The sequence below is a fragment of the Falco rusticolus genome, chromosome 9 (genome assembly GCF_015220075.1).
Source record: "Falco rusticolus isolate bFalRus1 chromosome 9, bFalRus1.pri, whole genome shotgun sequence".
Classification (NCBI taxonomy): domain Eukaryota; kingdom Metazoa; phylum Chordata; class Aves; order Falconiformes; family Falconidae; genus Falco; species Falco rusticolus.
The window spans coordinates 24,302,603-24,328,974 of record NC_051195.1 but is presented as its reverse complement, the minus strand read 5'-3'; the positions used below and the strand labels follow the sequence as shown (position 1 = coordinate 24,328,974).

The window sequence follows — 26,372 nt, the reverse complement described above, 5'->3', positions numbered from 1 at the left end:
AATATTGATGGCTTAAATGCTCCTGAGGTCTCACTTTTTAGGAAGCTGATGCTTTTAATGCTCTGCAGCAAATAATCTGCCTAGTTTTATTCTCTGGCTTTTGCACCACTGTGAGATGAGATGCTCAAGTTTCTCTGCACAGTCAGAGATAATTCTCTGATATAGTAAGGTTTTCAGAGTCAAGGGAGTGGTAAAAAGGTTCAAAAGTTAGGAGGTGAGAAGTGCCGTCTTTTTATAGGTATGGCAAGGTTTATTACCAACTGACTGGAGAATAGCTTTTCTATGTAGAAAACCTGGTGACTTTTAAGGAGATTCTTCTACTCTGCTTCAGACTGGGTTTGATTGATCTATTCATGAAGAGCAAGAGGGAAAGGGCATAAATACAAACAAGAAATTTTCCATGGATTACCTGACACCTCTTTGGCTAACATACTCTCCAGTGCTGCAGGAGAACCAAGTTTCTATACCACTGGGCTTAGACCAGGAACCTGAATCTGTCTCCTGCATAATGGGCAAGTACCTTCAGTAGCTACTGTTCCTTTTTTATTTTTCTGGCCGAGATGGTTTTGCTTCATTTTTTTATTATGAAATCATTCTAGATTAATGCTGTAGTCCAAAGAAGATGTGCCTTTCTCTGTTTCAACAACCTGGTATGTTATGGTGGAAAGCAGCTTGAAAAATTCCAGGCCAAAACTCATGGTACACATCTTGGTGTCTGCTTATCACTGATGACACCTAGTTTCTGTTTCTTGCTTAGCACTTTCTGCCAAGGTGAACAGTGACAGCTTTTTAGCTGGGTCTTTCTGTGAAATAAACTTATCACAAAACTCCATTCTTAGTTTGATTTCACTGGAAACTGTTGATGAAGGGGTTGATCTTGGTTTCCCCCTTTCCCCTTGGCTTCTTCCCCAGTATCTAATCACATCTCTCACTTCAGCTCTTATGACTGAAAAAAACACGTTGCTTTTTGTGCTCCAACTGAGTACCACCAGCAGCCTTCTCTTTAGTGAGGCAGTTGAGTCTTCTTCAGAACTGTTGTCTCAGGCTTTTTGCAGACAGCCAGAGCAAAGATGACTGCCTGTGCTTGACTTACATGTAGAAGATTATTTTCAAAACTTTAGAAGTCAGAGCTCTATGGCATGCTCTTCAGTTAAACACTGAGCTCAGTATAGGCAGCTTGCCCTTGTGAAAGGGACCTGCATTCAACAGTGACTCCTTTAAAGTTGGATTAGTGGTTGCATTCTGCCAGATGTTAACTGGGGCACAGTAAAATGTCTCATCCAGGAACTTTTGTGCAGGGTTTATATAAAGGCTATTTCACTGCCTTGTTTGTGCTATATAACAAGTAGGAAAGCAAGACAAGTAGAATCAGAAGGCGAGAGTCCTATCTTACAGGGACAATAACTGTTGACTACTTGTTCTGTAGGGAGGAGGTCAGTGTCATTGGTAGCATCTTACAGAGCAGCTGGACAGGCAGCTTGTTTGTCTTGTCCCGGTAGGTTGAATGATGCCTACAAAGCAGTCTACTCTGGTACACTTCTGTGTCCCAGGTGATCAACACTAATTAAGTTATTTTTGTGGACTTTTTATCTCAGTTCCTGTTGAGATGGTATGTAATTAAAATACCTGGAGGGGAAATCAGAAATTCAGACAATAAAAATTATTCCATGTTCTGTATTATTCAATGCAAATTGCAGTTTTAACTAACAGTAGGAAACTGAATTTGCTGCTGGTAATTGAATTTTCTCTTGAAGTCTACAGCTGATAACCAACTGTGCATACCGAAATACATGATAATGTTGATATTTGAGAGGTTTATTTAGGTTCCTGGGATTTGACATTCAGCATATTGACTAGGGAAATGGCAGCAAAGTAAAGTAGTTCTAGGTTCTACTAGAAAGAATGAGACTATGTAGTTTCAGCAGTGCACTGTGGAAACACTTTGCAAATGAGAGCTGTGGGACATCACAATGTCCGTGGCATTGCATGGACCTGCAGGAGAAGTTTGATGGTCTTGGCTTTGCAGTGGAGGGCACTGTCTGATCTGTGCCTAACACTTCTAAATGTCTGGAGTGCAGCTGAGGCCATGCAAATATTTGTATGTCACTAAAAGTGATAGCTGTGTTTTGGAACATGAGGTAGACTCTGCATTTATTAAGGAGGGAGAAACCCAAAATACCTTCTCTGAACTGTCTTTACAAAGCAGTGCCCAGAATGCTAAAATTGCATGCTGCCTTTGCAGTCACAGAGTCTTTGCACAAAGATAGTGAGTGACAGGTACCTCTGCTTAGATTTGCCAGCTGCAGAGTCTCCTTTTATATGCAAGATAAGTGCAGCCTGAGTCTCCTTGGAAAAGTGTATTCTGCACTTCCATGCCTGAAAATTGTTGATACGTTCTTCTATATCTTATCCTTGCTCTGTCTGCTCCTGGGCACTAGATGGTGCTGGTTATGGCATATGTCTTGAATCACTTGAGTGCAAGTTCATTCTGTAAGAAGAAATTAGCCACTGTAATATTCATTGATGTCTGCTCAAAAGCAAAACAGCAAGCAGGAGTTCTGTAACAACGTTATTGCCCAGCCTGTGAAGCTAATAGTGTGCAGACAGAATATAGCATTGCATGCATTTCTGCACATTTGCACTGCCATTGGCATCTTAGTCTGAATCCACAAGATACAAGTTACTGAATGCTATCAGCTGCTGTCACAGATGCCAAAATCAACAGTCTTTGAAAACATTCAAGTTAAAATTGTCTGCTAATCTTAAAATGAAAAAAGTTTTTTTGTGGAAGAGCAAAGCACATTCTATATAGATATGTACAGTAATGACTGTGTGGTGAAGCCGCTTGAACCTAGGCCTCCACTACTTCAGGTTGATGTACTGACCCAGGGGTTCCTGGCTATTTTGTGGCATCTGACTGTGTTCCACCTCCCCCATTCTGAGCCTGATAAACTTATTTTTCAAAACATACATCTTCAGACTTTTCCAGTTTTAATGAATTGACATATGCTGCTTCCATCTGGGTTTGGGGGTGAAGGAGCTTGATCAAACCTCCCACTGCATTGCTGCTTAGGGATCTGCCAGAAAGACCAAAAGTTACTAATTGCCTTCTTCAGGGTAACTCCTTTTCCTAATTCTACTGAAATTCTTTTATCCAACTGAAAAATAGGTTTTTGTGGCCTATCCACACCTTGACAACTTCATTTAGCATCAACAAGCTGCCAGTATTTCTAGGCTTGTTATACAAATGGATTTGAGTTGAACAACTATTCCCTGAGTATGTTAATGGAGGCCCTGGCTTCCCTCATGCAGATGCTAGACACTAACAAGTCAAATTTTCTGCAAGCAAGGCCTCTCTGCTTACTGGTCTCCTGACTGGTATTTTCCCTGAATATTCTACTGTGTCACTAAATACTTCTGAAAAGAGAATGTGAAAAAAGGGATTGAACTTTGCCTCTGAATTCATGTAACCTCACTGATTTCAATAGTGTTGTGTTCAGCCCAGTGGTATTACCCCTAAAACTTGACCAATACACTATTGCTTACTTCAGGTGAAAGTCTTCAGACTGCATTCAGACTTTTGTACAGAAAGTTTATTAGGCTCTTCTTTCCCCCTGAGGGCTATGAGGCTCTCTGATAGTTAAGAATGTTTTGGTTCACCTTATGTTATCAAGTTCAAACGTCTTGAGGGGCATCAGGAGGCACCTGCAGCTTGTAAATTGCTTTTTGCTTTGGTGTTTTTCCCTAGCATATGCAATGCCCAAAGCTTATGTTTTCATTTGGCAAGCAAGGATCCTGCTTCATGAAATAAACAAGATCCTGCCTTTGTTTCATTAGAAGTGTTTGATCTACTCAAAATTATACTGTCTACATCCCTCAGTGCTCTGAGGCCCTGGGCAGTTGAAAGTAGGCCTGGAAACAGGCTGTGACAGCATACATGTTCTGTTGTCCTGGAATTTGCATCTCTAAGAGAAACTCTGCATCTAATTCCTGATCTGTAGCACCTAGCTGTCTTCAATGCACACACTGGCTTTCAACAAGAATGCTGGTTTTTACAACTTCAATTGTAACAGCATGAGTCCTGCTGGGAAAGGAGCATAAGGTTTAAGGACTTTCATTAATAGCTTTTTCTGCTAGTGCAGATCATTAAGACACAACCTTTGAGTGTTCTTGGGAAATTTTCCTTAAGTCCATTGTATTCCTCAGAGTCAAATATGTCTGCACAGCATTTTGTGTAGGCTGCACTTTGGGTATAGAAACGTGGCTCTGCAAAATGATGGCATGTTGTTGCTGGAATGTACAAGGCATCATTTGATCCCATCAGGTTGGCTTTTTAGTGCAAATTAGGTAAGATTTTGAATTTTTCCTGCTGGGACGTTCCAGGGTAAGCTCTGCTGTTGAGTATTTCGCTTTAGGGATAATATATTAAGCCCTAAGCATGTGTAGTTAATAGAGATTTTTATTTTTTTAAGCATTTCTGTGCATTAGCAGCTTTGTTCCATAAAGATATGCTTATTGAATGGTCAACATAATGAGTTATATAGTACTTTCCCAATGTTTATTGCCAACTTGTCAAAAATCAAGTCTCAAGTGCTCTCTTGCAGCTTGTGTGCTCTGATGCTACTGTTGCAGGTTAAGCTTTGTTCAGCCCCAGAAGCCCCTGTGTTCCCATTTGCAGTAATGAGGGGTGAATTCTCCACAAGACTTGTGCAATGTTTGGGATCCCTGAGGCTAAAAAAGTACTCTAGTCCAGTAGGTTAGTATGAAGTAATTAAAACAAGACACATGATATATGGCGATGTAGTTCATAGCACACAGCAAATTCTAGTGGTACTAAAAATAAGTATTAGAGGTCAACATCAACATGAAGAAAGAAAACATCAAGCTAAAAGGAAGTTTACTGCTTAGGCACCTGTCCCAAAAATGTTCAACTCACAAATGTGAGTTGATCTCTAAGTCTTGTGGGATTGGGCCTTCTATTTGAAGTTCATCTGATTTGCCTTGAGCAGTTCAGTGGGTTAATTCTTGTCCCTAGCTGATTGGCACAGTCATGTTAAATTACAAATATAATGCATTTGAAATTAATTTGCAGGGTTGTATTGGTTGTGTGAGCTGGAGATGCAGTCAGGGTTGCTCACTCTCTTCCTTCAGTATTTCCAGAGACTGATTTGCTCTCATTTTTCTTCAGCTTTTAAGGGTCAGCGTGTCTGCTGGGCCTATTTTCTTTAGCTCTGATACTAGGAGAAGTAAATTACTGAATTTTGGATGGATGGATAGATGATGATTCTTTGTTAAAGTGGTTAAAATTTTTAATACTGTCGATCCTGAACCTGTCAGTGGATGCATATATCTGCTTGCAAGAGTTCATGCTTTATAATAGCAAGTATAAAGATGACATCTCTTTGTTTTTAAATGTAAAAATTTTTGTGTACCTGCTATGCTCCTGCTGTAACATCTGCAACACCTAATGACTTGAGGTTTACTCTGGCTTCCTACGTGCTTTGAGATGCTGTGGATTTGATCTCTGTGGTGTGTGCAGCAGGTATAGGCTATGCAAAATATAAAGAAACACACACTCTGAAAATGCAGCAGTCACGTTGTATCTGCTGAAAAGAGGCCCAGAAGCAGGACTGGTCTCTAAACCAATGCAGGATGGCACATAGGTGAAAGAAACAGAAATATTTGCTCCCCAGACTGCTCCAGAAGGGAATTCTGACACACACAATTTAAAAAAAAAAACAACACTTGCCTAAAGCAGGGAGAGGGAACCATCATTAGAAAACATACTATGTACTGAGAATCCTGTAAGGCAGCACTGCTGATGCTATTAAGGTACCTGTTAGTGCTGGTAGCTCAGCTGCTCAGTGTAACATGCTGACTTGAAAATACCAGCTGGAAGTTGTTCTGGGGAGCAAAGGTAAGAAAAATAGAATTAATTTCCTCTTTGCGCAGCCCACACAAAATTGTGTGGGGGAAGGGAGGCAAATCTGATAGTGTGCTCCTCCAGCATCCAAGAGGAATTATAATTGGGAAACTGCTGTCTGGGGTGTTTATGAAACTGTGCCTTTGAATGATGTGCTAATTCCAGTTCAAAGTGGCAGCTGGCCTGCTGTCACCCAGTTCTGAGGGTTCACAGGCAAAACCCACTCTGTTTGTCTTAAATGCTTTAGGGATAGCTAGTGTGCTATCAGTGAGAATCAGCTTGCACTGGGCTTTCTGAAATTCATAGGGAGGAGGAAATACAGTAAAGATGTATTGCCTAGGGTGTAACACTTAAGATTTATACTTTATTAAATAAGTTGTCATGCTATAAAGTAACAAGAACTTTTTACATTGTAAAAGCTATTTTTAGCCTTTGTATGCTACTTTATTTCCAAGTTATGGATTTAGGTATGATGAGTGGGGGAGGAAGGCTGAGGTGTTGAAGTGACTTCCATGCTGCTTTTTAGTGATTTTTCAGATTCTTATCCTACGCACATGCCTGTACTTAGCCTTACCTTGGGTACGGTCCTATCAACTCAGTTGCTCCCAAAATATATGCCTGTGAACTTGCTCATAAAATTCTCCTGTGTTACTCAGGAACTTATACTAGTTCATCACACGAGCCCTTCTTGGGCTTGATGTTTATGAAAGAATTTTGAAAGGTGCAAGTTACCACAGGGAAGCAAATTGGTCTGACACTTGAACTGCTGAAAATGCTGGCTCTGAAGAACTAGTGCAACATGAAACACAAAACAGACAGAACAGTTTAGTTTTCCTGGTCTAGCGAACAAAACCACTGACACTAATCATATTAAAAAAAAAAATTAACGTGCACTTTTATTCCTGCAGAGTATCCCTGCAGAGTGGCAAACCGAGCAATTAATTTTGTGTGCTTTAAAATTAATAAATGACGACAATATAAGTTTTTTTTCCCATCAGTTCCTGTTGTTCAGATAAATTTATTAAGCAAGGAATGGATGTCGAATCTTTGGCATGTCCAGAATGTGTAGGATTTCTTGTGATACAAGCTTTTCTAACAGATAGGATCCTGTAGATGCTTGAATATTGGATTTACATGCATTTCAGGATACCAGGAGCACTTCCTGATAGCTTTGATCCTGTGTTCTAAAACGTTTCTGTGTTGGGTTTTGGTGGTGTTTGGTTTGGGGTTTGTTTTAAGCCCATAAGCCCTTAACAGAACTGTGCCCTATTATAAGCTTAGCCTAGCCTGGCTAATGAGAATGCATCATTATACCTCATGGGTAAAAGGCAGTGTGTGAATACAAAATGTGTACTTCTGTTTCAGTACCTCTCTCTCTCATACAGTCTAGTTATATATCTACATCGAATTCATGTTCTTCTGTGTCAACGCCTTCCATAAGGAATAGATGAACTATTATAAATTGTTTGTTTAAACCATGAAGGTCTGATTCCTCTATCAGCAGGTAATTTTTCAGGGCCTTACCAGTCTGGAGAACTGGAGTTTGCAAAAACATTTTCTTCACAGTTTATACAAAAGCCATTGGAAGTGTTAAAATTAGAAGGGTGGGCTTTTGGAGGCGGGGGATGATGGAGATGGGGTCTTGGAAGGGGTTATGGTTTAGCCCCAGCCAGCAAACAAGCACCACACAGCTGCTCACTCACTGTCCCCTCACCAGGAGGGATGGGGAGGAGAATCAGAAAGGAATGTAAAACTCAAGGGTTGAGATAAGAACTATTAATAGGACAGGTGAAGGAAAAGCCATGCATGCAAAGCAAGGAATTAATTCACTATTTCCCATTGGCAGACAGGTGTTCAGCCATCTCCAGGAAAGCAGGGTTCCATCACGCGTAACCATTACTCGGGAAGACAAACGCCATAATGCCGAATGTCCCTCCCTTCCTTCTTCTTCCCCCAGGTTTATATGCTGAGCATGATGTTCCATGGTATGGAATATCCCTTTGGCTAGTTCAGGTCAGCTGTCCTGGCTGTGTCCCCTCCCAATTTCTTGTGCCCCTCCAGACTTCTCACTAGCAGGGCCTGAGAAACTAAGTAGTTTATATTTAGTCAAAAGATCTGGGTGGCAGTTCTTCATTAGCTGACTTGAGATGGGCCTGATTGCTTTCAAAAGAGAAACTAAATGAGATTAATCATTGAAGAACCTTGAATTTCCCATAGGGTGACAGATCTGACTTCTGCATTTCCCAAACATTGCCTAGCTATCTCAAAATGGCATTTTGTGGTGGTTTTTTCCCCTTCACTGCCCCTGCCTGTCCACCCACCATGGCGTCTGGTTTGTGTGGAGGTACTTTGCTGGCCTAATCTTACGCTAGCTGTTTCTGTCTGGCAGTATTTGGACTGGCAGTTTTTTTGCCAAAAGACATGTATTAGCTTAAGTTCTAAGAAACAAAATGTGTGCCCTCTAAACCTAAAATGACAAATGATCTGCAAAGTGCACTGGAAGTATGTATAGCATGTATGTCCTAGTTTATATTGCTTATATAGATTTTTCAAGTCATAAAAAGGTTTTATGAAAGTGATAGTGGTTATAATATTTTACTTCACTAGAGATTAGCTCTCTGTACTTCACTGTAATTATTTTTTCATCCAGAGCAAAAGTGAGGGAAATGTTAAGTGCTCTTTAACTATTTTATTTTTTTTTTTTTTGTAGCAATGCTTTCAGGTAATGTCACAGTATATCCATGTGGTAGGGATGTCAGAGGCTCTGCTTCCCTCTTGCAATGAATGTATATGAAGATTATTTTCTTAATTACATGGTGATGGTTATTGCAGTAAATGAATCTCAGCTGTTTTCATTTGGGACCATTTAATTCCCTCATATAATGTAACAATCAAAAGCAAAGACAGACTTTTTGAGTTTTCCAAGTATTGTAAAAATGAATTTTAGAATTGTAATGTTTCAGTAATAGAAACACAAAAATTCATGACATGCTTTACTGAAGCTGTCAGCTTGATTGTTTAAAAGAAGCATGTGTGTTTAACCCCACAGCAGCCTATATCTGTCAATGTGAGGTCATGGTACCTAGTAGTCTTAAATTTTCTTAAATGCTCAAATTTCAGCAACTTTAAAATAATCTGGGGAGTTTGTCTGAGGTGTAGCATCTAGTAACAATCCCCACAGAGCTGACTTGGCTGCCAGGTTGGAGCAGCTGGAGAGCAGGGTGCTCTCTCCATAAGTTTTATCTGCCACTGATCTGACAGCATTGTTAGTAAACACTGTGTGTTTTCCAGAACTTGGAAATCTTACCCTTGCCAGGGAGCTCTCTGGAGTTTCCTTTGTATGAAATGCAGGAGTGTTGCCAGGACAGAGTCCAGTCACTCAAGCAGGTGGTTTATGTGCCTCTGAGATCAGATCACCCTCTAGCCAAGAAGAAAGAGAAGTGTCTGCCATTTTACAATGGAAAGGTAGCACTTCGCACCAGAGATGGATTTCTAAGCAGCTAACTGGCATTGTTTGACAAGTTTAGAGACTCAAGAAAACAAATGAGGTGAGCTTTCACTCCTCTCTCCAAGACAAGCAAGTTTATACCAGCAAAGTCAATACTGGATTTCCTTCAGCTCTCCTGCAAGAATATCTTGAGTTTCCTCTAGCATGTTTGGTGGTGAAGGGAAAGCTTTCCTGCCCTGCCCATCTTCCATCCTGTGTGGGATTAGGGTTTGGGTTGGTTTGGGCTTTGTGCTAACTAATGAATTCTCGTAATCTGGGATGGCTCAAGTGTGCAGTAACAGCTGAACGCTCTGTATAAGGACCTCAGCACATTATCATAGTCGTATGTTTTTAGATGATGGGAGATCCAGTAGACATTTATCCTTTATTTTATTCAGTGTCTGTCCTGGAAATCCAGTCTGAAGTATTGGTTTGATCTTTAGAGGCTGGGGTATGTATGGAAGCAGGAGCTGCAGATTCTTACTGGGTCTCAGGTTCAGGCTGTTTCTGGTATTTGAACTGTATTTCAAGATATAGCTCCCTGTTACCACCCCTACCCCCCCAGCTCCCAAACTTTTCTTTGTGTACCTCTCTCCACTCCCACCTGCACTGCAATTTGTTTTGTGCATTGCACAGTGCTGTCAAAGAGCATTCTCTTCTGCAGTGCCCAACCTGGAAAAGACTTTAGCACCCAGTTTCTTGCTTGTGACATCTAACTCTTAACACTTGATCCAAGCTTTGCAAAGGCAGCCTGTTTGCCTGTGAGCTGCTGTGTAAAACAAAGTTGTGTGACTATGCTGCAATGCTTAGGGCATTGCTGCTTCTGGGCAGGAGGTCTTCAATAAGCATGGTCCCTGCTGGTTAAGTTAAGTGCTGTGAGGTCTAGAAAACAAACACTGAATGATCAGGGAATCGGCAAACATCTGCTCTAGGATTGTTGTTCTTTCCTTATCCTAAAACAAAACTCTTATCTTGTCTTTGTGGCTAGTGATTTAGTTAGGTTAATGCAATTAAAAGTAAGTGTTTAAACAAGCCTTGCGAATATTGTTGGAGCAGTGCTGACCTTTGCAAGAATGCAAGGTCCCTGTAACTGTCAGTACTTAAAATCTCTGCAGAGACTCCCAGAGATACATTGTTTACTCTTACAGGGGGGAGAGCATATGATATGACCCTGTCCTGACATAATTTTGCAAGAGGTGACATGGCCCTTCTAGTATCTTTTTATGCACACTGAAGGCTTACTTTTGGTGTCTGCTGCCCTCCAGCCATCTGAGAGCAAGCATCTGGCACTCGCATAATGCAGCCTCTGGCGGCCTTCACCCCTTCAAAGGGGCGAGTATAATTAATAAACCGGTGAAGTTTAACGGGCAGAGAGAGCTGTGAAGCGCTGAGGTCTTCCCTAAGGCTGGCTAGAAATACGGGCGACAGAGACGGAGAGTTCCAGGGCACCAACCTGCCTCTGCCCCTTGGGAGCCCCGGGCCCGGCTGCCCGCCCCGCTGCCCGGGATGCTGTAGGCGGTCCCGCCTGGCAGGGAGCGGGCTTGCTGGGGCTGCGAGGGACGCTGTCACCTGCCATGGGGCTATGTTGCTGCAAAGGCTGCGATGAGAAGCCCAGAGGTAACTAACTGCCCCCTCAAAGGTGACAGGGAAACTGAGCCGGTGGCCCCCCTCCTTCCCCTCTTGTCTGCGGCGCGGCTGCGGCTCCTGGGAGGTGCCTGCTCGCAGCCGCGGGTGAGCGCGGCTCGGCAGCAGCTGTCCGGCCGCTTCGGCAGCCCCTGCATCGGTGGCGGCCGTCTGAACTGCCTTCCGCCTCAACAGGACAAAGTGGAATGGAAACGAGGGTTTTCCCGGGTCCAGTACTCGGTGTCTAGTCCCTTGGAAGGTGTCATTGCTGCTTTGGTGGTTCATTTTTTTAAAAACAAACCAACCAACCCTAAAAATTATCTTTGGTTGTGATCTTATGCTTAAAATACCGTTATTTTTTCTTCTTTTTCTCCGCTGACAAGTGTTTAATGGGAGGGAGAGTGGTAATTTCTTTTTTTCTTATCAGGAAAGCTATTAATGTGGCAATAGGATTAGCTGACAAAATCTTCCCTCGTCAGTTCCATGTCCTGGTGGACTTGAATACTTTCTGAAGGGCCGAGCTCTCAGGAGTCTGGAACAGGCTGAGATAGGAGGTAGAGAGGCAGTGTCTCTGACCCGCGTAAAGCCACTGTAATTCTTTCTCCGTACAGATTGTCAGTTACTCCCAAGGTGACTCCTGCATGGATTTGCTGGTTGGGACCAGCCCCCAGCATCCTGTTTGCTTTGGTGAAAGTTTGTAGGCTGGTTTCAGGAGGAATAAGAAGAGGTAATGTGTGAGCCCAAAGAGAAGTGTAGCTTTTCTGGGTAGAAAGTGATCCCCTTTTAAGAATAGTGTTCAAAAACATTAACATGCTTGGAGTTGGTAAAATAAATAAACTCTTAAATGTTTTAGCTTTGACAGCTGAAAATAATTCTTTCAGTAATCAAAAATCCTCTGAAGTTAGATTTCTGAGAAAACAAGGGGAAAAAAGTTATTTCTTGTTAAAAACTTTGGAAAAAGCAAAATGTACCTTTATCAGTACACTGAAAATATGATTCAAAAAATGTTAGGAATTTAGCACACAAATTTTGGTCTTGACACAAAGGCAAAATAATCACATTGGTGGAAATCTGGTGAATATGAGGCCCCTGTCTGCATGTCAGTTGTATCAAGATAAAGTTTATCTATATACATAAGCTTCATGAATTTAAAGAATGCAGTATGAAAATAAAGCTAAATGAAAAGGGCGCTGATCTGAGGTAATATGGGTATCAGTTATATTAGAAAAGGGGATAAACACTGAAATGAATATTCCATTTCAGGAGAGTTGCCAGGAGTAGGGAAGGCCAGGTAAACATCTGTATAGTATTTCAGGCTGTTGAGTTGACTATGCCCAGATTCTCAGAGTGGCACCTGATGAAAGCATCTTTTCCTACTAGAGACAGGCTCAGGAAAAAGAGTAGCTCATTAAAGGCCCTGCCATTATTTTTGTCTTATTTTTAAAATATATTTTGAAGTTACTCCTGTGTAATGGTATAAATCTTTCCTCTGGCTGACTCTCTTAACCCATGTAGAAGGTTGAAGTTTGTTTCATGGAGGTTGTGTGCCTCCATCTACATGAAATAAATCTCAAGTGTAATAAGACTTTGCCATTAGCAGTAATATAATCAGTGAGGTTAAAAAATCTGTGCCCTGTCTGACTGGTCACTCACTGTGGGTGAAGGCCTGAAGTGCTAAGCTGTGATTTGTATTCTTAACTGGGACCTAATTCAGCTTTGTAGGATTCTGCAGAAACTCATTTGTTCCTTGGTGCTTGGCATAGGCCCCTTTAAAGTAGTATGTTTATTTACCAGTGCTTTTCAGATGCTCCTAGATTTGTAAAGTATGTGGAGAAGCCTCTGACTGGGACTGCCCATGCTGCTTTCACACTATTTTATTTCTCTGGCCTCAGTGGAAGATTTTTCACTAATTTGCTCCTGTGGCATGATTTCACAGAAGTCTGATTTCACAGAAGAAGAGAATGATTTACACTACTGTTGTACTGGCCTTCTGACCATGAGCTTCAACTAGTCCTGTTCTGGTGTGAGAATACTTTTGGCAGATGTGGGAGGAGAGGTGTGGCTGGGGACCAAGGTATGGATAACGGTATGTTTTGAGTTATTACATTTGCCCTATCAGCTGGTCCTGATAGGTTTTTAGCACATCAGACACAGATAGGGTTAACTGATGAGTAGATTCTGATTTCTTAGAAGAACTGGCAGACTGAAGTGTTAGTCTCCCCGAACACAGCTGGTTATCTGCAGCTAGCAGAGACAAGCTTAATAAAGGGGTGGGAGTTTAGGGAGATCTGCTTTTGCTTAAGGCCAGAACGAAGGTGGAGTGTTGTCATCCCCACTCACCAACTTCTGTCCCTGTAGTGGAATTAGCCTACTAGTTAGTATGTACCAGAATCCTGGGCAGGAATACTGAATTGTCCCTTTACCCCTCCTTAACAATCAGTGACTTAGGATGTGCTGAAATCAGGAGGTGGGCGAAGGGCATGATTCCAGTGCAGGAATTAGAATGGAACTAGAAATAAAGTCCTTCTTCCACCTCACTAATACTGTCTACTTCTACTAGCCTGGACCAGACTGGAACCTGAAGGTGGTGGGAGAGTGTATTTCGTGTGTTATGGTTGATTATATATACTTCCCTATTTACTGAGCTTGCTTGTTTCACTACGATTGTATTTCTTTTCTTGGCATTTCTTACACTGGCAGTTATTCCCAATCAGACAATCAAAAAAAATCTTGCACTGCAGTGTTGCAAAGATTTCCAGTCATGCAATGTAATCAAGATTGTAAGTAATTACTTTCTTTAACCTCATCATCAATTTGGGCTACTCAGTTTAGCTCTCCTAGGAAAACCCATATTGCATTCACTATGGTAAAAAGTGATTCAAACACCAGTAGATTCCAAACTGGGGCAAACATCAAGAATGAAGGAGAACTCAAGTTTTCAGCCAAACAATATTTTCTCTTCCAGTCTTGGCTGATGCCAATTCTGTTATTATTTTGTACTTTAGAAGGTGTAAGGTGAGTAGGGCTTATAAGACAGGGAAGACTGGCAAAATGGGGTTTATCTGAGATACAAAAGCTAGCTAGGTTTTTCTGATGGTGGTCATGCTTTGTATAAAAGGAGTAGAAAGGGAAGTCTTTTAAAAAAGTCAGTTGTGCCTATTGGATGATCTTAGTAACTTCCACTTTAAGAGCAAAAAAGGTTAAGTATTTAGAAAACCATGCTTCAGAAGTCTGACATGCTGAATACACTGTATATGTATTATGAATCTTCCAGTCTGTGATATTGGAACACTTTAGAAATGTGATCTTAGGGTTCCTGATATGATCTTAGAGTTAAGGAGCTAATTTTCCTGTTTAAAAAATAAAAATAAAAATCTTCAGTCTTCTATTTTTCCTGGATTCTTTTTCAACTTCCATAGTAACTATGAAGATACATTCTAGCAGAAGACCAGCATGAGTTCCCACTATCAAGTAGGTTTTGACTGTGATCTTACACACTTGGCTCTCCCATGTACAGTCATGTGAAGCACACAGTTGCAGTATTTTAGTTATGCAGTCCCCAGATGAGAAAGTATGTGTATGAATAAACTTGTGTGCTTATTATTTTGCACACTTCCCTTCCTATGAGAAACAGTTATTTCCTTTGTGTGGTGGGACCTAAGCACTGTGAGAACAGCCTGTGTTGGATGGGAATGTATATAAAATTAGTATGTGAACTCATTCCTCATTTCAACAAGGTGATCAGTTTACATGGTAACTATAGTAGCAAAACGGACTTGGGAATCTTCTGAGCATTCTGTATCCTTTTTGATAACTCAAGATTTAAAAAAGGAGTTAAAGGAGGAATTCACAGTCTTTTCCAAAATGTAGGAAAAAGTGAATTGGATTCTCTAGTGAGTACAACAGAGAATGTCACCTGCATGTGTTTCCAGCTGGTGTTCCCGGGTGTGCACCCAAATGTACTTCCTCCTCCTTTTTCCATATACTTATAGCTAATAAGGGTGAAATTTGGAGGGTATATCTTGGGGCATGTAGGAGACTTTTCCTTGGTTATTTTTGCTGAAATAAAAAATAATAACTAGAAATTTGAAAAGCTGCTTTGTTTTAAGAAGAAATGTTATCTGGTCAATTACTACTTGTCCAGAAATTTTTTCTGTAACTAGTTCTATCAATGAAAACAAAGACTAACCTTTAACCTAATATGGCAGAGGGGTTGCTGTGTTAGTTGATGAAAAAGTACTGTTAACCTTTATGGTCTCTATCACTTCTGCTCCAAAAAGGAAAGAAATTAACTGATAGCATTTCAAAGGCTTGATCATATGTTTAGTCTCTTGTCTGATTCACAGTTTGGTTTTTGGACAGATCATGGAAGATGTTGGCTGGTTGCTAAGTAGAACTAGTTGCAGTTCTTTTGTTGAAGCAATTAAAAAGAATTTTTAATCAAAAGTTGCCTTTCTAGTTTTTGATTGCTATAACTTGGGAACAGAAGTTTCAACTTAAACCTTTTTTTTTTTTTTTTTTATTTCTTCCCATAAATGAATACTTGCACCCAAAAGTGCTGAATGCTTTCGGTTGTCATTTTTACCCAAGCAAGTATGTGTTACTTTGTGTGATGTTGGGCCCTGTCTGAAAATGAGCACATGGTGTATTAACTGGAGTGGATATAATCTTGAAGGAAGGAAACATGGGGCCAAAACCAGAAATGAGGCCGGTGAGATTCAGCAAAGCAGTAGTTTACTGTCTGTATGTAGAAACAGAAAAATATGGAATACAGCTATGTGGAGGATAGCTCCAGAGAGGCTTTTAATATATAACAACTATATCAACTGAGAAGCTTAAGCAGTTCTTTACTTAGTGAACAGCATTGGTGCCCCTTCAGTGAACTGCCTGCAGGTTAAACTGCCTGCTGTGTTTAATCTGTACACAACTGAAGCTAACACCTGAAGATTTGATAACATCTGCTGTATACTCAACCTCTGCCTTGTATTTACTGTCAACAGAGTCTTGGTACTTGTTCTAATTTCAGGCTCTCAGAGTGAGAAAGCCATAAAGGCAGCATGGACCCCTGCAGTGACATTGCTTCTGCTCTCTGTTATGACATTATTCACTCATAATGGGAAAGCTTCCTAAACTGCATGAAGTACAGAGAGAAGTACTCTCTCCCCTCCAACTTGCTTTATATACTGTGTTCTCTTTTTTTCCTAAATACAGTGTCCATCTATACGTAAGGGCTTTCAACCTGTCATACTACCATAGGTAGAACTTGTGTTCATTGTTATTGGGACTTAATGAGTGTACAAACCAGCTGTCATTTAATTAAATGTGATGTGGAAAAGGCTTCTTAAAGTTAACACTGCTAATTCTTTTCCAGTGGGTTTATTTTATGAAAATATGACTTAAAAAATAAAGACATTTTAGAGGTATGTACCTAGAAAATACTTATGTAGTCTGCATCCTTGACCAAGGATGTTAAGAGCTTTTCTGCCCTCATCTAGCTTTTAACTAGAAAATCCCATATAGAGGTCTCTATGAGTGGATTAGCAAGAGTTGAATTCATATATATTAAAACCCAACCAAACAAACGCCAACAAATGAACCAACCAAACAAAAAAAACCCCAAAACACCCAACCCCCCCAAAATTAGAGTAGGTGAACTGAGGCACAGAGAAATAAGATAATTTGTTCAAGAAGCCAGCTGAAGACTTCCTACATGCAGGTTTCAGGCTGCTAGAAAATTCTCTTTTCCTATGGGCCTTGTTGAAATACCAACTGCTCAGATATTCTTTAGATACTGTTTGGGTATTTAATGTTCATTTTAATGTTCATTAGCGTGCTGAGCTTAGAGGTTCTCTGGCTGGTGCATCTTTATCTACTATTAATTTCCTCAGCTACCTCCATGAAGTTTTGGTATGGAGATACAATTTAGTCTATGAAGCCGTGATAGGAAGTGTTCCTATTCTTCGGATCCCACTCGTGCTAACCAGATTCACTGATTTGTTTCCATGTGTAGAAGCATTTTTTTTTTTTTTTGGTTATTTGGGTTTTGTTTAACAGTCTGAGCTATATTGTTTTGAGAGCTTATGCTTACAGAGCTAGGACAGGAATTGAGGTTTCATGAATACTGCCTTTTTTCCTAAACATCCACAAAAGTTCAGGAGCACCTAATTATATGTAAGCAGTCATCACCAACACTATATGTGTCAAAATCGTTATCAAGGGGGTTTTATTCTGAATTTGGAATGTTGTATATATATCCAGAGAGATGCACAGTGTGCTAGATTTGGACATGTTTTACTGGGCTTGCTGGCTGGAATAATTGAAATAAATTCTTACAGCACTGGCTGTGTTGATAGCCACATCTTATATATTAATACACTCATTTATACTTTGTATTTCTTTAGCACCAACAAGCAAGAGCAGAGGCCAGAGCCCAGGTGAAGGTTGGTGTGAATATTTTTAAATAAATAAAAATTTAAAAAAATGTCAACAAAGTGTTGGTATGGAAACATAGGACTGTAAGAATTACTTCAAGAGGTCCTGAAATCCTGTGCTTAACCAAATTACATTCATATAGACCATCTTGAATAGATGACATACAGCAAGGTCTTGAACTTCTAAGGAAAGATTTACAACATAAATAAGTTTTCTGTTCAGCTTCTTCAGTCACTACTAATAACAGAAAATCACTCTTAAAACCTGTATGAATCTTTTGTTAATGTTTACGTCTTCATGACAGCCATTAACAAACTATGAGACTACTGGAAATCCCTACTTCAGTCTCTTTAGGCTAAGCAAACCTACTATTTTCCAGCTTTTCTACAAGATTTATTTTACATCTGTTATTCTTACTGTTCTTCTCTGATCCTCTGTGGTATGTGTGTCCACTTCTCTGGTCTCCAAATCTGTCTTGCCATGCTAGGTGAAAACTCACTAGGACAGAGAAGATGGCAGAAAATCTGCTGGTTAATAAATTTCAGAATGAGTTGCTTTTCTGCAGCCGTTGTATTTTTTTGGTTTGTGGTTCACCCTACTGAAAAGCTAAACAAGGCAAGCATTATTTTTTTCCCCGTTTTCTTCATTTTATGGTACAGGGAAGGAAAATGACTTGGCAAATGTTACCCAACAAATACTCAGGAGAATGACAAAATAAATTCTTGTTTCCTGATTAAAGTATTGAGACTAATGTGTTGTTTACACTTTTGCGTTCCTGTATTTTTTTAAAAGCTGTTTTGAGTCAGCCTGATATGATAGTGTGGTAAAATTTCGGTGACTCAAAAATACACATTTTCATTGGAGATATGGAAATATTTGATCTATATAGAAACATTTTACTTCAGATTAGGGACAGTTAACTTTTTTTGAAGAAAAATTCATAAGCGTTACCTAGTCTAAACTTTCTTTAAAAACTCATTTATTTCATTTGGATTTGAAAAATGAGTGTTCAAGTATCCTGTCCTAATGTCCCTTAACACAAAGGTCTTAATTAAAAAATACTGAAATTTAATATTTAGTTCTGTTGCTTGAAATTTTTGTCCTGGATCTGAAAAAGTCAGCAAAACAGTGAAGCTGAGAAAACATTTACCACACAGTGTCTTGGTTTTTTACTAGAAGAAAGATCCGCCAAACGGTACTTTTGAGGCACAGAGTGTCGTTTTAAACAAAGGGTGGAAGCTTACGTTGTGTGATGAGCTCAGCAATTCTGCTATCTTTCCTGCTGCAGAAGTGCTCAGTGCCCTGCATGCTCTCTTACAAATAACTAAGCAATTGGACATCAAAGCAAGTTAGATATTTCGTGTTCATTCTCTTCTCTAGCCCACACATCCAATTTGGTCTGGAGCATATATGTTGATAAGTAAGAGTATTCCTGAAAGCAAATACAGTAAATAATCAACTTCTTCTGATTGGGATGATGCAGAACTTGTTCAGTTCATATAAATGAAGCAAATGAGGTGTCTCGGTTTTTTAACCAGTGTATGATGTGGAGAAGAACCTTCTACAGCAGTATGTGAGAACTGAGGGAAAAAATGTTGTTTAGAGAAACACTGTGGTTAGAATCTGGTGTAGCAGCCTTTCTTTTTTCTTCCTTTATTTTTTCTAAATAACAACCAAATAACAAAAGCAAACCCCATGATCTGTATGCTAGGCATGATTCTTAGACTGAAATAACTGTAATGGAACCCATGTTTGGGTACCTGAACCCGCTCATGGGGCAGTTGTGGGCTGTGCAGAGCAAGGGTGAGCATTACTGGATTCCCCTGCTGTCCTCTGGGGGAGCATGAAAAAATTACCTTTCTTCCCCAAATAAGTGAGCTGTGAGTGACCCTGGAAGCAGGGGAGATCTTACCTGTGCAAGGCAAAATGTTGCTGAGGGTATGTTGGTGGTGCCTTGCCTGCTGCTTCTCTCAAGACAACCCAGGAAACAGCCTCCAGGCTTGCTGTAGTCTGCTGGCTGCTGCAGGTAGGAGTCAACAGGGGACTTACACACAACAGCATCGTTTGTGTTGCAGCCTGCGAATGATAGTCTTGTCAAAATTTCTTGGACATGCTTGGACATGAAAAGGAGTTAATGCTTCCATTTCATATGTTGAAAACAGCTCTGTATGTGGTTATCAACTGGTTTTACTGTAATGAATATTCGATACTTTGTTCAAATGTTGACACTGGATGCCTTACATCTTTTGTAGGTGACCACATTGCTGTGAGTAGCTGTTATAAGCAAAAGGGTCTTTCAGGTCAGTTACCGACAGTGTTTAGCAATGTGACTAATTTAACAAAATAAAAACAAACCCTCTGTTTGTTGAATGTTTATTGGAATAATAAACAATGCTATTTTGTTGATTTTTATTTTTTCTCAGGAAGTATGTCAGCAGTACTAGTAAGTATGAATTTAGCAATGAAAATAGGCAACATTTTTAGGATTTTTAAGGAATGATAGTATGTAAGACTTTGAGCATCTTGTTTTGACTGTCAGGGACAAAATTTTAACTCATGAAACAAATTTTTAAAGCATAAAACAAACTTAAAGGGAGCACAGGGAGTGAGTGGGAGAACAATGGGTGTTTTTATAATATGATAAGTCCAATAATTATTTTACCTTTTTTCAAGTATCATGGAAAAAAAATTCAGAAACTGTTCTGATCTGTTTAGCATACTTCGTAGTTGCAGATAGTCTCTTTGTCTTACTATTTAACAGTTACCTGTTTACTGTTTTACTAATGATTTTGATTTCAGCAGTTGCCTCAGTTTAGACAGTGAAACCGCAGTCTGAAAGGTAAGTTTTGCAGTTCTGATGTAGTTGGTGTGCTTCTGAAAGGAGTAAGTCATTAAAATTATTTTTAACCTGGAAAAGGGCATGTCATGTAAAACATTATAGCAGGTGTAGTGTGTGGGTGACCCTTTGGCTGTGTTTTCTATTCTACAGTTGGTAGATACTACAAGAGAAAATGGACTGCAGTTTGCCATAGCTTGGCCCCATAGACAGGACTGTCCTCTTGCTCTTATATGAATTTATTCTTTAAAAAAGTTGGTAGTAAGGAGAGACAGTTCACAATGTGCTCTTTCTGGCAGAGACTTTGACAATAAATGTAAGTGATTTGAGTAAGTTTTTGGGAGGACTGGGTCCTGAAAGAGAAAAGCTCATGTATTTCAGTATTGTTTTGGGAGCAGTTGTGGTTGCAAGAGAGGCTCTCTGCCCTCCCACAGCCTTTGCAGCAAAAATGTTCTCTCTAAACTTTGAAAGCGTGATAACAACTCCAAGTACAAATGGTTATTCCGTCATGCTATGTTGGCAGGTTTAATGAACTGAGCAAGTGAATCTGGTGGGGAGCTCAGAAATGAACGAGATGAGCTATTTGAAAATCTCATTTTAAATTAACTAATTTCTAAGAAATCTGTAAAAAGGCCATTACACTTCCTCTGGGAAGTGTAATATATGTGCTGGTTCATTAACAACTTGTGACACTGAGCTCGCATTTGAAGCCCCTGCGGTACCCGGGAGTATGAGGTACAACCATTGCTTCCCAGTAATTTCAGATATGGTGTCTCTTGGCCCTGTGCCCCTGTAGCAGGACCAACTGTGAGTTGGTCATTTACTGTGAGTTGGCCATTTCCAGCCAAGTGGATTGGACTTTGATACTTGTGTCATGATAACAAGAGAAAAAAACCCTGTGGAGGGATTCTTTTCCCCCAAACCTTGTTTAATGTTTTGTTGTTGGATGAGCAGCAGAGACGCTCCTCCAGTTTGAGTGGCTACGGCAGTATTCTAGCAGTACTTATGATGGGATAGCCTTATCTCCTAGCACGTTTTGTTTATCAAAAAAACCATAAATCAGAAGTGCAGCTGGTAGGGGAAGTCATTAAATTATCTCTCCATAGGCTGTAAGTCTTTTCCACTGAGTGTCCTATTTTTATGCGGTTACTAGTATATGCAGTGATTCTTTAGTGACCTACTGCCATCAACACAAGAAATTAAGAAGATTATGTATCACCATGGCCTTTTCACCTGTGTTCTTGCCATTGAGATGCTGTGGATAACGACTAGAATGTAGAGGATAAGAGAACCTAAGAAAGTTCAATGGTTAGACCACTGGTGTGGGAGACCTAAGTTTAGTACCGTGCTCTGCCTCGGTTATCATTCTGACCCCAATCCAGTTGCTTAGTCCTGTAAGGCCTCAATTCTTTTTTTGTGAGACCTCCAATAATGGCCTGGGATTGAGATTGAACACTGAAGATTGCGATATACTCAGATACTGTCATAAGGGAAACTACATTATCATCATAAGTCTGTGAGATTCTACGTTATATGAGCAAATATGTTATGGTATGACAGTCAAATAAAAAAATAATTCATCACTCCAGTGATGAGTGGCATTTCTCAGGAGTCAGTATTGGGACTGGTGCTGTTTAACGTCTTCATTGGCAACATGGACAGTGAGACTGAGCACACCCTTAGCAAGTTTGCCAGCACCACCAAGCTGTGTGGTGCAGTTGAGCCACTGCAGGAAAGGGATGCCATCTACAGGGAACTGGACAGACTTGAGAGGAGGGCCCATGTGAACTCATGAAATTCAACAAGGCCAAGTCCAAGGTCCTGCATGTGGGTTGGGGCAATCCCAAGCACAAACGCAGGTTGGGCAGAGAATGGATTGAGAGCAGCCCTGAGGAGAAGGACTCTTGGGAGTGCTGGTTGATGAGAAGCTCAACATGGCCCAGCAATGTGCGCTTGCAGCCCAGAAAGCCAACCATATCCTGGACTGTACCAAAAGAAGTGTGACCAGCAGGTTGAGGGAAGTGATTCTCTCTCTCTTCTCTGCTCTTGTGAGACCCCACATTGAGTACTGTGTTCAGTTCTGGGCCCCCCAACGGAAGAAGGACATGGACTTGGAGCGAGTCCAGAGGTGCACCATCAAGATGATCAGAGGGCTGGAGCACCTCTCCTATGAAGACAGGCTGAGAGAGTTGGGGTTGTTCAGCCTGGAGAAAAAAGAAGGCTCCAGGGAGACCTTATAGCAGCCTTCCAGTACCTGAAGGGGGCTACAGGAAAGCTGGAGAGAGACTTTTTACAAGGGCCTGTATCAATAGGATAAGGGGGAATAAAGGGTAGACTTAGATTAGATATAAGGAAGAAATCCTTCACTGTGAGGGTGGTGCGACACTAGAACAGGTGGCCCAGAGAAGTTGTGGGTTCCTCCCATCCCTGGAAGCATTCAAGGCCAGATAGGATGTGACTTTGAGCACCCTGGTCAAGTGAAATGTATCCCTGCCCATAGCAGGGGTTTTGGAACTAGGAGATCTTTAATGTCCCTTTCAATAATTCTGTGATTCTATGAAATGTAACAACATACCAGTAACTGCTCATTTTAGCAGTGGTGAGCAATCTAGAGCGTTTAACTTTTTACTCTTTATTTGCTGCAAAGTGTTGTGGTTGTAAATGCAGTCGTTCACTATGGAGATGAAAGCTTTCTGTGCTTCTGCCTTATTCAAGGGAAATTTGTGCTGAATATTGAAAGGTTTTGAAAAAAATCAGACTAGACACTGAAGAGCAGAATAAGAATAAAAGCTTTCTTTTCCTTGCTAGTGTGAACTTCTGTGAATATCTGATGACGGCAAGAAATTCTCCCTTATTTTAGAGACGTTTCATTTACTTTTCTAATTGGTAAGATTTGGTAGTTATGACTTGTGAAAATGGTTCACAAAGTCAGTTCTTCCCTGCCTCCTGCCCTTCCTCCCCAGAGTGCCAACATAATGTATGACTGTTTATTTTTGCGAAGACACCACGTACACGTGCTTATATGTGGCAAGTACTGAGAATGTAGCTAAAAAAAGTCAGATTCAGAGATATGTCCCTATAAAATTTCTTGGAATTTATTCGTAGATATGTTAAACACTTGAAAATACTGTTGGAGGCATGATGAGTTGGCTATATCTGGCTCAGCATCAGCTGAGGAAAGGGGTGTTTCAGATGTGTTTGAAACAATGGTTTTAACGTAGGTAATTTGAAATGGAACAAAAATTACAAGGAACTACAAATTTGCTTCTAAGCCATAGAAAAAGGATATGAAACTTAAGAAATAAAATAATGTAAGAATGTTTTTACACTTTAAGTGATCTGCCAAAATCCAAGACTTAAGAGGATGATGGTTTTGATTATGTCAATTGGGTATGTTAAGTAACCTTGTTTGTGTGGTAAAAAAAAAACCCAACCAAACAAAAAACCAACAAAAAAACCCAAAACCCAACTCCTGAAGTAACTTCCTTAAATAAGTTAAAATGGGCAACAGCAGGCCTGTTTTCTGGCTTGAAGTGCTCTACATTTTCATGCTCTAGGGTGTTATGTGCCCAAGAAGCTGTATCCGTGCTCAGGCTTGTCATCCCTGTTCTTCCACTAATTCTCTGCATCCAGGGTATGCAACCTGCAACCGACATCCAGCACCCCACCTGTGTAATTGATGAAAACCTTTTTGCCACTCTGCTAAACTCAGGTCTGTCTAGGTAGCTTGATGTTATGTCCTCACACTTTCTAGCTGTTTTTTTTTTCTTTTAGGGTGGTATTATAGATTTTACCATTGGACTCTGTAATGCTTGTCCCTTGACTTTCAGGACAGTGGTCTTTTTTTGAATCTTGGCCCTTTTTCCCTGTCAGGTGTACTGCCAGCACTAACTGCACTTGCTTTTGGATGAAGCTTTGTCCTGTGGCAGTTGCTCTCCCACATAGGCCAGACTGCTCACAGTGACACTCAGGGCTCCAATAGGAACTAAGTAGGGAGCAGGGTATCTCCAGTTTTCTTCCCATCAGTCTGCTGTCTAGAGCTGCTCTGAGCACGAAGGAGATGCATGGGTGAGAGACAGAAGCACTCGGTCCCTTAAGGAAAACCCTGGGATGAACCTTCTACTTCACCACTGTCTCCTCATGCTCTGTGAGCACTGGTTTCCTTCCCATATGGAGGGCAGCATCTTCCTGAAGTTAAACCGCTTAAGCACCCCTAGAAAAGTGGAATCAAGGGCTTTGCTCCTGTTGCTCGAAGAATGGAGGCCTTTTGTGTCTAGCTCTTGAAGCAATGCTTTGAAAAGTCAGTGTTTTGGCTTTCTGTGTGGGAAAATCTGTGTGTGTCAATGTGTGTGCCTTGCTGATTAGCCCACTGGGTCAGACACCCCTCTGGAGTGAAGAGTCAGGCTGAAGGGGGACAGTGGGAGGGAGGGCTTTGGCTCCATCAGCCCTTTTCTGTCTGCAGCTCTCAGGAATGCTGAGAAACCATATGCAGTATTGTTCCCCCTGGCATATTCTCATGTGCTTTGACTAGCCTAGCTGTAAGCAGTTCAAGTGACAGGCATCCAGCTCTCCCTTGGGAGGCAAAAAATAGTTCAACCATCACTGTAGGGAGGAGAATGAGATTCCAAGAAAATGAGGGGGATCTGCTTGAAAACAGCAGCAATGTGAAGGGGTTCTGAGATGTTACTGTTACGAGTTTGCCAGTGTAAGCCAGACAGACCTGGGCGATTTTGTGCCTGCTGACAGTGGCATTGACTTAGAGCCTTACTAGGTGTTTCTATTTCATGCTGTAATTTGCTTCTGGTTCTGATTCTAGAGATCCAGTATTGGCATATGTATGGTAGAGAGAGACTTTACTAGAAGAGAAACACACCAGGGAGAATGGGACTTGAATTCTCTTGGAGCAAGGGGACTAGACTAGTTGAGAGTCTTTAGGCAGCTGTTTAGGGGTCTGGCAAGGGTCTCTGAGCCCACTGCTGGTGAGATGCTTTATGAATTACTGCTTTTGAACATGCCAGTTCTAAGCTTATTAATATCAGATATATATTGCTAGAACACCTGGCAGTATAAATGTAATCCTGATCTATAAGACCAATTCAGCAGTGTTTGTATCAGATTAAGTAGAGCATGTAGCAGAATTTTATTCTGGCACTTTGTACCTTGTATTGCCTGTGGGAGCAGACTCTGCCTGATCTCACACACAAACTTCAAGAGATTACCCTTTCGTAATATTTTAGTACATCTAAATATGGCAGAACAGAATTGGTACCCTTTTGCACTCTGCAGCTGGGTTTTTTTTCTGATATAATGGAAAATGCCCTAAAACTTGCTTTACTGCCTCGCAGGCTGGCAGCCTTTTGAGTCTGTTGGAATCGCCCACTTAAGTCCCCCACAACTTTGTATCCTCTTAACTATACAATACCAAGCTACCCATGTGAATTTGTGGTCATCTTAATTAATCAGGTAATTCCTCTCACTCGCAGCATCCCAAAAATTTATCCATACTGAGTTATTTAACCTGTCAGGAGATGCAAACTGGTGTTACTGGCAGACTTGGCTAGTCCAAGGTAGGCTTAAGAATCTTCTTTTTTGTTTCTCTGATGCTGTAGGTGAGCTGTTAATAGTGTAGAACTGAGCAATGGACATTTGAATAGAGGAAAACAAGTAAACTTGGGAAGTTTGTGGTTTCTGCTGAAGAAAAGTAAAGTGTACACTGACTTCATGACTTTGAAGCTAATTTATGCGCCTCCGATCTGCTCTCAACACCCCTTTCTGAATTATCTAAAACAGGAGGCATATCATAATTGAAGAAATCTCTGCAGCAGTAGCCATTCTCTGACAATGGCTGAAACAAAGCATGATCAAGGCCTGTTTTCACTAACAGCTGAGTTTCTCTGGACAGAACCCTTGCTGAGCTGTTAATTATCAAATTATCGAAGTCTGTTGTTTTCTTTTTCTGAGAATGCAGCAGTTGCTAGACTGGATCTGACCCAAGGTCTGGTATTCTGTCTCTGACAGTGGCTAGCACCAGATGTCTCTGAAGTGACTGGGGTCTGCAGCAGCAGGTGGGA

The 26,372-nt window shown here is 40.8% G+C and overlaps 1 protein-coding gene across 2 annotated transcripts in view; it reads left to right on the top strand.

Annotated features, from left to right (window-relative positions):
* The window catches only part of ARHGAP22 (Rho GTPase activating protein 22), a 151,281-nt gene that overhangs the window by 31,545 nt on the left and 93,364 nt on the right, over positions 1-26,372 (top strand). The window contains exon 1 of one of the 2 annotated variants that reach the window (XM_037400715.1): positions 10,971-11,027. The exons of the other annotated variant lie outside the window; for it this stretch is intronic. Within the exon in view, the coding sequence (XP_037256612.1) occupies positions 10,985-11,027 (43 nt within the window). The 5' untranslated portion in view covers positions 10,971-10,984. Of the gene's footprint in view, positions 1-10,970; positions 11,028-26,372 lie in introns of those variants that run through there. 2 annotated transcript variants of the gene reach the window in all.